Source organism: Physeter macrocephalus, chromosome 11, assembly GCF_002837175.3.
Source record: "Physeter macrocephalus isolate SW-GA chromosome 11, ASM283717v5, whole genome shotgun sequence".
NCBI classification, from domain to species: Eukaryota; Metazoa; Chordata; class Mammalia; order Artiodactyla; family Physeteridae; genus Physeter; species Physeter macrocephalus.
In genome coordinates, this window is record NC_041224.1 from 51157066 (window position 1) to 51169357 (window position 12292).

Genomic DNA, 12292 nt, shown 5'->3' on the forward strand with positions numbered 1-12292 from the left:
CGCACACACACACACACACACACACACACACACACACACACACACACACACGTCCGTCTCTCTTACCCCCTCAAACCATGCAGTGATGAGCTCCGAGGCTGTGAACTACACATAATGGTCTCTGGAGCTCCATCTCCTGATCTTTCACTCATGTTATATATGGATGTAAGAAAGCCAGACTGGGTCAGGAATATCCCAAGTTCTTTCTCCTTAGTACATCTGCAGTGTACCAGCTCCTGGCATTTTCAGTGTGGTCTGACTCTAACTAAAACCATTTCATGTTTTGCTTTGAAGAAATGGATGACATGAAACGGTAATTTGGCTGCAAAACCTTGGAAAATTGTTCCCGGCCCAAACATCTGCCCCAGATGAGCTCAGCTGAGATCTCCTTGGAGGAGTGGGAGGGGTGCGTGAGCAGGGAGAGGCTGGAAGGGGGAAATGAAGACAATGGAAAGGCTACCTTTGCTCACAAGCAAAGTCCTTTGTGACAGAAGGCATCAAATAATACAGCTCCCTCATTCAGCCCCTCACCCCAGAAAGAAATACTGGGTATGCCCGAAAGCTACTCCTCGTGCCTTTATCCCACTTTCCCCAATATTTGGTACTGTTAAGGTGATCCCTCACAGGGTGCCAAGAAACCACGCCCAACTGGTTTGCTTTCTTTATGCAGCGAATGGCCTGGCCTACCTGCTGTCATTTAAATCGTTAAGTAAGGACTGAGTATCAAGTTTGGATTCCTGAGAGCTGGGCCCCACAGGGAAAGCAGAGGGGGAGAGTCGTGCAGGCTGGCCTTCACCTTCCTTCTTGGCCATCTTAAGAGTTCTTCTGGGGGATCTTTACTGTCACAGTCTTAACTTCGGAGTACTCTCGCAAACCAAATTCTCCCCTGAAAAACAGAAATGGGCTGTATCAGGTACCAGAGGCCCAAGCAGCCCAACATGGGCTTTCCTCTTCAAAAACCCTGTTCCAACCACTGGACGCCCAGGATGTGCCTGTGCTCTAATGGCTCTCCTAGAGACCCAGTCCACTTTACCTGAAAGAAAACCACGAGGGTCCTCTCGGCTTGATGTTCTACATTCCTTCTCACTGATCCTTCGGTTTAATAAGTGGCAACAATACCCAAAGGCCCACCACAGAAGAGTATAGATCACACGCAATGCCTTAAAGACAGAACCCTGAACAAATACCGTCTGTGGCCTCCACAGAGTCAGGGGAAAGAGGAAATCAAAACAACGGACAGGAAAGGAATTGGGAGTATGAGTCAGCTGTCTCCTGAGACTTGCCCTTGGCCACTTCCCCTCCTGGCTCGTGGCACCCTCTGGGGCCTTGATCAGGGACCAAGGATTTCTGTCATCTGGCAAACAAACGTTTATTGCACTGTTACTATGCGGCAGCACCGTGCTGGGCCGGGTGCAGGAGAAACCAGATAATCGGCCCCGGCCTCTGAAGGGCCTGTAGGTGGCTGGGCCTGAGAGGGAGGGGCGGGAGCCAGGTCACCTGCCTAGGCGGCCCCAGGAGAAACAGCCCCTCCGACCACTGCTTGAAGGGCGCTGGCGTGTGGAAAAGCCTCACTGCTACGGTGCTCCTTTTCTTCACTTCTCTTCTCTAGTTCCTTCTTATTCCTACCTCTCTTTAATTGCCTTTCTTTCTTTTCTCGATTTCATTGTCACATCAAGCATGTTCTCTTAATTGTTTTCTGCAAAATACCTGACATTTTCTTCTTCTTTTCTTTTCAAAGTCACTCCTCTGTAAAGCTTCTCCTCAAGTTCTCAGCAGAAGGAGTGCCCCTCCTCCTCTGTGTTCAGAGCACCTTGTACCCACCTCTACCACAGCCCTGTCATACCAGGAGGGAGGGCGGGGGCTGCTCGAGCGTCTCTGTCTCCCCCACCAATCTGCATCTTCCTGATCTTGCTTTCTGTCCTCCCCCAAACCTAGCATGCAGCCCACAGCATCAGGCTGAAAGAAGGCACTTGATAACTGTGGGAGGAAGGAAGGCGGGGACAGGCTTCTTCCTACCCCCTCTTCCCCAGTTCCACCCTGCTGACTGACCATCTCTGCCAGAAAAAAACATGAAAGAACGCTTAGATATATATTTGAATAAGAAAGGATTGAGAAAGCCCGTTTTTAAAAACAGTCTTATATAAAAGGTACAAAGTTCCTGCAACTGGGCTTTACAGTGAAGACCCGCTGTAAAGGATTCATTCTGCTTCCCTGGCCCGACACAGAGCTGCCCTCGCTGTGCCAGCAGCTCCTCTGAGCACCAGGGCACCTGAGTGGTCGCGCCCCCCTCCTCCCCCACAGCCCCCACAACATCAGCGACTCAGGCGCATGCTGCTCTCGCGTCTGCACTGGCCATTCTGCTTGCAGGAATGGGAAGAATAAACTTGGGATTGCCCCACTCAGTATGTGGCTCCCTCACCGGCTCTGTCCAGGCTGTCTCTTTATTCCCAGCTCAGCTCTGGCTCTCGCTGGACTTTCTCCTGCCCTTGGGCAACTGTGCATGTGTCTCTTCATCACGGACATCATCTGCCTCCTGTCTGAAGTGTGGCTACTCCCTTCTTGTTCCCTCGCTTGTGCACACACTTGGGGCAGACCCTGAACCACTTTCCTCCCACTCAGATCTCTAACTAGGTTGTGAAAGATGTAAGAAAGTCTACAGAGCTAGAAACCTTGCTTTCGAGTGTGACTGCCGGATCCCATATCTCTGGGTGCTCAAAGCAACGGAAAATTCTTTTGGACTGGAGGTGCTCCTCTCTTGGGTCCCAGGCGGCCGTCTGCTGCGTGGCCGGCACACAGCCTGCTCCAAGATGGAGGAGTGGACTCACATCTGCCGTGAAAGGAAATACTGCCCATGGGCCCAGGCCTCAAGGAAAGCCAATGAGAGGTCCCAGGGCAGCGCGTGGAGCAGAACACTGAGGGTGGGGGTCGGCAGACAGGAGTGCCAACTCGGCTCTGCATTAACTGGCTGTACGACTCCAGCTGACTCTCTCCCTCCTCTTGGCAGCCGGTCGTCTCTCTGACATCAGTTCCTGAATTTTAATATACACATATCACCCATGAAGCTTGCTTAAACTGTAGGTTCCTGACCATCCCCCACCAAAGATTCTGTTCCAGTAGGTTTGGGGAGGAGCCCAAGAGACCATGAGACAGGTGGCTATTGGACCCACTCTTTGAGCAACACTGCTGTAAGGTCTCTGAATCCAATCCCTGACATTTGGATTCTTCAGCTATTTTGCCATCTCATTCCAGGGTCTTTCTCTCAAATCTACTTAAATTTTTCTCAATCCAGTGAAATTCTGTGGCACATAGTTCCATAGTTAAGGAAGAAGTCCACTACTGCACAAAAGGCAGACATATTGTTATTGACATGCCCCAATCTCTTTGTATAGTCACCTTTCCAGCTGGGACATGTGTCAGGGCACAGCACATTTAGAAGCCTGTATTCCTGCTTCTTGGCCAGACTAGGTTATATTCCCAAAGATGAACCAAACTCGGCATACGTAAAGGTAAGGTAAGATGTTAGATTTTGGTGTCTCTCAGCCAGCCATTTTAGGAAGTCACTCAGACTCATGCATAAAACAAATAGGGATTTCTGCTTAGGGTGTACATTTCCCTGCCCTTTTCTTTGACTTACAGCAGCATTTCTCAGAGCAGCATCCCCAGACCACCTGCATGAGAATCATTCCAGAAGCTTGTTAAAAATCCAGGTCCTGGGCCCTAGCCCAGATCTACTAAATGAGAATCTCTGAGAGTGGATCGCCAGATAGGCAGGGTTAGAAAGCCCCTCTCCCAGCCTGCAGGTGACTTTCTGTGCATACTCTTGCTGTGCACACACACACTGACTCAGAGCATCCGAACAACACTTCTCATCTTCAAAGCGTGTGTCCTTAGTTTTTAAAATGCTGAGGTTCACAGCTTTCTTTCCATCCCCTAGGTTTGTGATACATATTTTATAGCTTGGGCTCTATGACCCCTTGTCTCAGGAGAGCTTAAATGAGACGGAAAAGGATGGGAAGGCTGAAGAAGATGGAATTAGCCGGACAAGCAGAACTGAGAAAAACTCAGCCCAAGTCTCTGACGCTGGGAATTAGAGGCCAGCCCATCAGATAACCTGTAGAGGGCAGCCCTCTCCACAGCTCTCTGTGGGGGAGCACTCAGGGGCTCCAACAGCCTTCCTTGGAGCTCGTTTCCAGAAAGTGCTACTGCCCTTCTCTGTTCCTTTTAGAGGTGGGCAAGGAGATGTCAGGGACCCAAGCTGCATGGAGCCTGCAGGCCATGAGATAAACAATTCTGTCCAGGTGGAAGGCTAAGCAGAGTTTCCAGGACTGTATTAAATGAGAAGAAGAGTGGGGAACCAGGACAGGGCAGGTTCTTTTATCTGAAGCATTTCCTACCACTCCAGGTCATTTAAGGAAGAGAAAACATGTTTTGGGGGCAAACAGGAACAAAGACTCATATAATTTAGATAAGATGAAGTGAGTCTCATCAAAGAGCACTGTTTCCTAATTATTTTTTAACTGCACTGGGAAGGCCAAATCACTACTGTGCCCATGAGATGAGTCGAGAAAGGCCACTGTTCTGTGTGGTTATGACACAGCCAAACTGTCTCTTGGACCTTCTTTCTAGGCGAGGGCGATGTTTCTGACAGGAAGACTGCGCCTGAACAATGTCCCAAGGCCGAATCCTGGTAGGAGGCTTGCCTGTGATGAGAGTCCAGGGCTAGCCTGAGATGAGAAACCATCAACCAGCAATTATTTATTTCAAGTGTATTTTATGCCCATGATACACCCTGTTAATGACCTGTGACAGTCAATGTGAGCAGCATTCCCAGAGCCGGCGATGGCCCCAACAATTCAGAGACTGGGAGAGCACAAATACAGGGGCAGGAAATGAAAGAAGTTCAATGCATCTTCAAAAGTGGAAGCAGAAAGTTAAGGCCATTTGCAAGTTAAGAAGAGATACTTAGAGTACATGAAGACTTTATAAAAGCTGAAGGAATACTAATAACTTAGCAAATAGGATCCAGACTGGGTATGGGTTCTGGCCATAAAGCAAGTGGGAGGTACTGAAGGCCAGAAGCCAAGGTTCAAGCAAGAGCAGTTTCTCCCTTTCTTAATACATTTATTAAGAAAAAGAGGGGACTGCCTACATAACAGTCATCTACTTGATCAATAATGATGATAGTAGCTCACATTTTCTGAAGGTTTGCCAGATACCTTGATGGATGTTTGGCATACATGATTCTAATATCTAATCCTAACAGCAACTCTGTAGGGTAAGTACTATCTATAATTATTCCCATTTTATAGATGAGGAAACTGAGGCTCAGTGAGATTAAATAGTTTGTCCAAGGCTGCACAGGTATTAAGCAGTAGAGCCAGGGTACATATCTGTGCAGTGTGATTCTAGAAACTCTGCTCTTAGCCTCAAAGCTATATCTACTTCATGGTTTAATGGCTCGGGACTAGAGATTACCAGCTACAGTATCTGAAGATGTAAATCCCCTGTGCTAGTCATGGGTTCACTGCACTTCCCCCCAAACACCATACTTATTTCTCCCACAATGCCTTTACTCACTCTTCCCCCACTGCTATCCTCTTTTGCCCACCAACCATGAAAAACTATTCCTCTCTCCTCATCTACTCAAATGTTCCTCTCCTTTAAAGGCCAATTCAAATCCCTATAAAAGATCACATCTAAAGGTTTCCTGGACTTCTCCAGCTCACAACGATCTCTATCACCCCTGAATTCCTCTACCACTCCACAGGCTTTTCTGGAATTCTTTTGATTCTTTCAATGTTGAATATTTCATTTATCTAACAAAATTTTAAGTAATTTAATGAGCTGCACCTTCCCCTACAGACCAAGCACCATGCTTTGCACAAAGTATGTATATGCTCAATACTTTTTAGCAGATTGATTACGAACTAAGCATTTGTGCAAAAAAGTATGCAGAGGGAACAGGCATGGAAGATGTTTCCTCTTATGAGTCACAGGATTTAGAAAACATGGATATAGCTCCTTTCAAAATGAGGGAAAATGAAAGTTTTTTGGGATGAGGGGAGATGTCAGCTCAGGAAGACCCTAGCTACCATTCATTCTCCAAAAGCAATTCTAAAAATCCATTCATATATGAAGTTGCAAATGCAATCCCTCTAGATTTCCTCTGCCACAGTCCCATTTTTCAGGTCCTTAGCATCACAAGAGGGCAGCCCAGCTCTGATTCTGACCCAGAAGAGTCCTTATACCTGGTTCCCATGCTTCCTTGGCCAGACATCACGGAAACTAAGCCATTAAAATTTAGGTTCAAAGCTCAGATCTGCCACTTACTGGCTGTGAGACTTGGGTAAGCTACTTAACCGCTCCAACCCTTAGTTCCTCATCTGAACCATCTATAAGATAAAGATAAATGTATCTATCCCATAGAATCACTGTGAAAAGCAAATGAGACAATGTTAGGTAAGAAGGCAGAATAAAGCCATATGCAGAGCAGGCATTTAATTAATACCTATTATTGTTATTGCAAAATCCTTGTAATGGGTCATCTTCCTGTAATCTCTGCCAAAACATCCTCTATACACCAAGAATGTTGGCCATAAAAACTTGGGTATCCCCTCAGCTCCCACAGTATGCCCTTTAAAAACCCTTTGAGATTGGGTTTAAAGCAACCTCTCCACTTGTATCTTCAGCAAGTCTCCTCGATGCATCCTGTGCCCTAGGCTCTGCAGCCCCAGACTCAAAGATCCTATAGGCACTGAGCAGGTGACAGTGAGTGAATTGGGTATGTGTAAAACTAACACAACCAATATTCAGTTCCCAGAAGCAGGCATGATGGGGAATAGGGAAAACTGCAGAGCTCACAGCTGCAGCAATTTTGCTTTGGGGGAATGAAAATAAGGAAGAAATCTAGATTTTTATGGAAAGTCTCCTCATTTTGAATGTCAGGTAAAGGTTTTTAAATGTTATAAGGAAAAAAAACCCAAAACATTTCTCTAAGCCAGATTTGTCCCTGGGTGGGCAGTTGGCGACCTCTGTTTTAAACACGCCAAACTCTGTTTTGTGTCTGGACTATTCTGTATTTGCTATGCCTTCATGCCTTTGTTCTTGCTATTCCCTCTACCTGGAATGCCTGCTCCTAAGAAATTGAAATGTTATTTCCTCTGTGAAGTCTTCTGTGACCTCATCAGGCAAAATTAATTGATTTTTCCTCTGTACTTAACAAGATATTTGACATACTTGCATAATAGCACCTATTACATGGAATTATTGGTACATGAATTTTTCTCCATTCCCACTTAAGGTAAGGGTATTATTGTGTTTTATTCATCTTTGTAATGTGTGCTTTGCTTATACATTTATGTTTTCAACAAAGTGTTTGTTTAGTGAATGGATGAGAGTAAGAGAATTCACTGATGTTGTGAGTGCCCCTCTATGCTGCTATTCGCAACCCTGTTTCTCTTCAGGCACCAGCAAGTTTGGACACTTACATTTCTCTCCCATTTCCAGACATCTTGAATCCCCCAAAGGGACTCTGGGCATTTAAGGCATTGTAACAATTGATCCTGAAAGAAGAAAACGTGGTACTGTTAGTGTGTATTCTGCTTACACAGAAACAATCCCACTGGCATGATATTTCTATTTTTTAATTCCTTTTTCCCCACATGAAAATTTTATAATTTAAGATTTACTTTGATTTGCTGATCTAGCCAATAGGAAGTATCCCTTCTCAAGGTGAAGTCTTCGGTCTCCCCCATCCTTCCAGAGCATATGCTTTTATTTCACGCAGGCTCTGGAGAATTAGAAGCCCCCTACCACCCTCATGGAATGTGTTATGGCCAGAATGAGACTGACTCTGGTCTTACCAAACAGTCCCAGCTTGCATTGCAGAAGACACCGTGAGGGCCTTGTTGATGTCATTAGTAAAGACCGCTGCTACAAGTCCAAAGTCTGAGTTATTGGCTCTTTCAATAACTTCATCCATAGTCTTAAACCTCAAAATTTCCTGAACAGGGCCAAAGATCTGCAATAAAACAGGTTGACCCAACACGGTTGCTTTGCCATCCTTTCACCTGTTTTCTATGTTTCAAGGCAAGTTTATTCTGCCTTCATCATTTAAATGATGTTTAAGTTTAGCAGAACATAATTGTAAAAATATCCCAAACTTTCCCAGAATAAGATTACATAAGTCTACCCTTAGAGTTTAACTCCTCCGCTCCCCCACCCTGCCTGGCAACACTTGATTCCACAGAGTGCTCTAAAGCTGTGTTCTCCATGATCCCCCAGGCACTGCTCCAGAACTGAGAACTACCGCTCTGGAGAGTTGGCTGATCTGCAACTGGTCCTCTCCTGCAGAAGCGTGAGGATGCTTGGGTGCTTTCTATTTCCCGATTAACAGCCTAATGACCCATGACCCATATTTGGGAGAACTGAACTGTTGACAATGTATCAATGAGACCAGTGATTGGCTTTTACGATGGTTCTGTTGGCTAATAACAATTGAGATCATAAAGCACCTCACCTGGCCTCCATCTAGCTTGCTTGCCTCTTTGTCTAACTTCTTTCTTGAAACTGGGGATTTTCATAGCCATGTTTATTGCTACTGTACAATGTATATAAAATACAGAGAACTAAACCTCTAATATTGTCTACTAGAAATGTCCTGGAAACCATCCCAAGGAAGATGTGGCTGCTGTTAAAATCTATGTGATACCTCCTCCTTGGCAATCCGCATGTCATCGGTGACGTTGGAAAACACCGTGGGCTCGATGAAAAACCCCTTTCGGCCCAGCCCTTTGCCTCCACACTCCAGCTTGGCGCCTTCGGCCACACCACTCTGGATGAGTTCCAGGATCCTGTTGTACTGTTTCTTATCAATCTACAGAAGAAAGTGCCTGATGACTCCAAGTAAAATCTTCTATGAAAATGGAAATAAGCATGTGCTCAAGAATCTCTCTCATTTGTGATTTTTGGCCAAAGCTTCATTATACCTAGTCAAATCATATGGAACTGCTGTTAATTAACCATTTTTGATGTATGAAAAAGGGTAATTTTGTATGGTTCAACCTAATACATCAAGAATTCCAGTGAATGCACTGCTCTGATGATACTGCCAAATCATAAGTACCAGTTCAAGATTTAAACAATATTTCTAAATGACGGAGATACTGGCTAATTGATTATTCACTGTTTACATAAGTAAAAATTAACCTTATAAACAAATGAATATTGGGGCATATTTTTATGGAACTACTGTTACACCATCAGAGGAAAGGATTAAGTTTAAAGAGTGAGAGCTAGCGTCCTAGTCCATAAAATAAGGTCATTCTCACCCCCCACAAGCCCCCAAGTTATAGACTTATCACTCAATTATTATGGTAAATAAAAAAGAAACCTACATTCACCTGAGTTTGAATTGCTGTTACAACTTCAATCTTCTCTCAAGTGGCCCCCAAACTAAGGAGATGTTGCTTCTTATCAGGAAAACCCATGCTCTAGTGATCCAGATGAGATCTGGTCTACATATTCCTTTAAAAATTCTCAGTTCAAAACCAGAGTTCCAACTGGAAATACACCTTGATGACCATGGAGAACCTGCAGAGCTCAAGAGTGCAGCTGGCAGGGACCTTTGTGGCCCTCCTCATCCACCACAGTGCATGAAGCATTCAGAGTAAGAGAGAACCATATGGCAGAAGAGAGAGCAGACAGCTCTGCATTCCCTACACAATTACAAACTGCAAGTGGTCATCCCAGAGTAGGTCAGGTTGGTGGAGAGAATCCTTAGCAGCCGGTAAAAGTATAAATGGGTTTCTGGGAATGAGAGATACCTGCCCTCCTTGACTGTGGCCCCTGTGGGGATGTCTTGACTCCAGCAGTTAAGGACTGGGACTGGGTTCTAGTCAAGATCCATCTTGCCATGCCTGGGTCCTTTTTTGGAGCTGAGAGACTCCAACCTACCCCCAAAGTTTAAGATATCCTTAAGGCAATCCTAATCTCTTGGTTTTTCAAGGATAAAATTTAAAAACAGAAAGAGAAGCACAAGACGTAAGCAAGTAATGCCTCACTGGCTACATTTCCAGCCATGAAGACAGATGAGGAAGGAGAGTAAGGAGTCAGCAGAAAAAGGAAGATGATGCTTTGTTGGGTTCCACCAGAGTGTCTGGTTTCTGTGTTCATCAGAGATTAAGTAAAGAAAGGGCATGTCCAGGACATGGAAGCAACCTAAGTGTCCATCGACAGATGAATGGATAAAGAAATGTGGCACATATATACAATGGAATATTACTCAGACATAAAAAGAAACGAAATTGAGTTATTTGTAGTGAGGTGGATGGACCTAGAGTCTGTCATACAGAGTGAAGTAAGTCAGAAAGAGAAAAACAAATACCGTATGCTAACACATATATATGGAATCTAAAAAAAAAAAATGGTTCTGATGAACCTAGGGGCAGGAGATATGGAGACATATGTATATGTACAGCTGATTCACTTTGTTATACAGCAGAAACTAACACACCATTGTAAAGCAATTATACTCCAATAAAGATATTTTTTAAAAAAAAAAAGAACGGGCATGTCTGTGATTTCTCTACCTGGGGTCCCTGCTCGGTAGTGGGGTCAAAGGGGCTGCCCACTATGCGCCTCTTAGCCCGCTCCACGCTTCTTCTCACAAACTCTTCATAGATGGACTCCTCCACAAAGATGCGAGATCCTGCAGTGCAGCACTGGCCTTGGTTGAAGAACACACCCTGGTGAGCCTGCTCCACGGCATAATCCACTACAAGAGGAAACAGCCATGCTCTCAACACTGCTTTGCCCCATGTGGAGGGGCCTAAGGGACTGACCCTCTTCCCTCCCCGAAGTCCCAGGTGTCACATCATGCTCACCACAGAGCAGAACCATGAGCAGCCCAGTGAAAAGCACTGGATTGAGAACACAACTTGGTTCTAGCTCTAACTGGACCCTGACGTTATGGGCTGTGTTAACTTGGACATCTTCACTTCTTGGAATCCCTTTCTTCTGCAAAAAGAGGGATTAGACCACGTTATCTATAACAGGAGTCTCAAACCCCAATAACCAAAGGGGCTGGGCAGATAATAGTAAAGCAATGTGACAGAGACTCAGAAGGAAAGTACTTCATTTGGCTGTTGCTATGCATAAACACAGCCCAGGGTTGCCAGATTTCCAGTTTTAAGAAAAAAACAGAAATCAATATTTTGTGTAATACTTAGAAGTAAACATAGCCATACCTTGCATTTGGCCTATAGACTGCCAATTTGCAATCCCTAATCTATAGGACCTTGCAGCTATACTTTTAATTAGTATTTTGGCAAATTAAACTGTAACAGCAATGATCGTCTTTGAAGACGCTAAATTTCCTCTATATTTACATGGAATTGTATAGTACCATATGGTAACTCGTTTTCATCTCATGTGAAAATAAGAGATACTAAATAATACTCAATAGAGTATTAATAAATCTGGTGTCTGCTAGCTGCTAAATGACTCACTGACTGAATGAATCAATGTACTGTCAGTGGAGTGCCTACACGTTAATAGGAATTTAGGTACAGAATTCTGATCCTCTTGACAACTAGTATAAAGCTGAAGCTGAACTCCTTGCAAAATTCCAAGCTGGGGCTGAAATTCAGGCAATCTGCTTTCTGTTCTCTGATCTCTCTAGTAGTGAAATTGAGGAAGCAGTGCTGCCTGGCAGGATGTGAAGAAGAAAAAGGATGCCTGAAAGAGGTTTTGTAATTTCATTCCCTGGAAAGTTTTTCCAAACATGAGGAGCACACACGTGCAGAGTAGACTAGAGAGCATCCTGCCTGGAGACATGGGGTTTCTAGGTTATAGCTCTAGGCCTCTGTATAGTCCTACTGCCAAGGTGTAATCACCTCCAATTTAGGTCTATTCATACAGAACTGACCATAGTGTGTTGTCATCCTGACTAAAAGCCACGGGAGCAACAGAAAGGGGTGGGGATGGCTAAACAGAGAAGGGGGTGTGGGTTTGGGACAACGTTGGTAGAGCTAGGGAGCTAAAAATTTTTAATGATCTACAAAGCCACCAGGCATACATGAGACATTTCAGGTTTCTTGAATCTAGGCAGAGGTTACATTTCCAGTGTTCAGAGGCTTAGGCCACTGCTCTTTGCACTACACAACACCGACCAGGCCTTCACCTCTTCTACCCTATTTTACAACAACACAGAGTCAAAATGGCTTATGATGTCTAGAAAACAAACTCTATCTGATTGTCAACTGATAAGTGGTCTTTACCAATATTATTTTCT

General features: G+C 44.7%; 1 protein-coding gene across 2 annotated transcripts in view; it reads right to left on the bottom strand.

Moving 5' to 3' along the window:
* Positions 1-35: 35 nt before the first annotated feature.
* ALDH1A2 (aldehyde dehydrogenase 1 family member A2) overlaps positions 36-12292 on the bottom strand; it is a 95927-nt gene continuing 83670 nt past the window's right edge. For both annotated transcript variants that reach the window (XM_028495827.2, XM_007111874.4), the window contains 5 exons: positions 10590-10774; positions 8711-8875; positions 7863-8020; positions 7488-7562; positions 36-886 (listed from right to left, as the gene is read on the bottom strand). In XM_028495827.2, coding sequence (XP_028351628.1) covers positions 814-886; positions 7488-7562; positions 7863-8020; positions 8711-8875; positions 10590-10774 — 656 coding nt within the window. In that variant the 3' untranslated portion in view covers positions 36-813. The remainder of the gene's footprint in view (positions 887-7487; positions 7563-7862; positions 8021-8710; positions 8876-10589; positions 10775-12292) is intronic.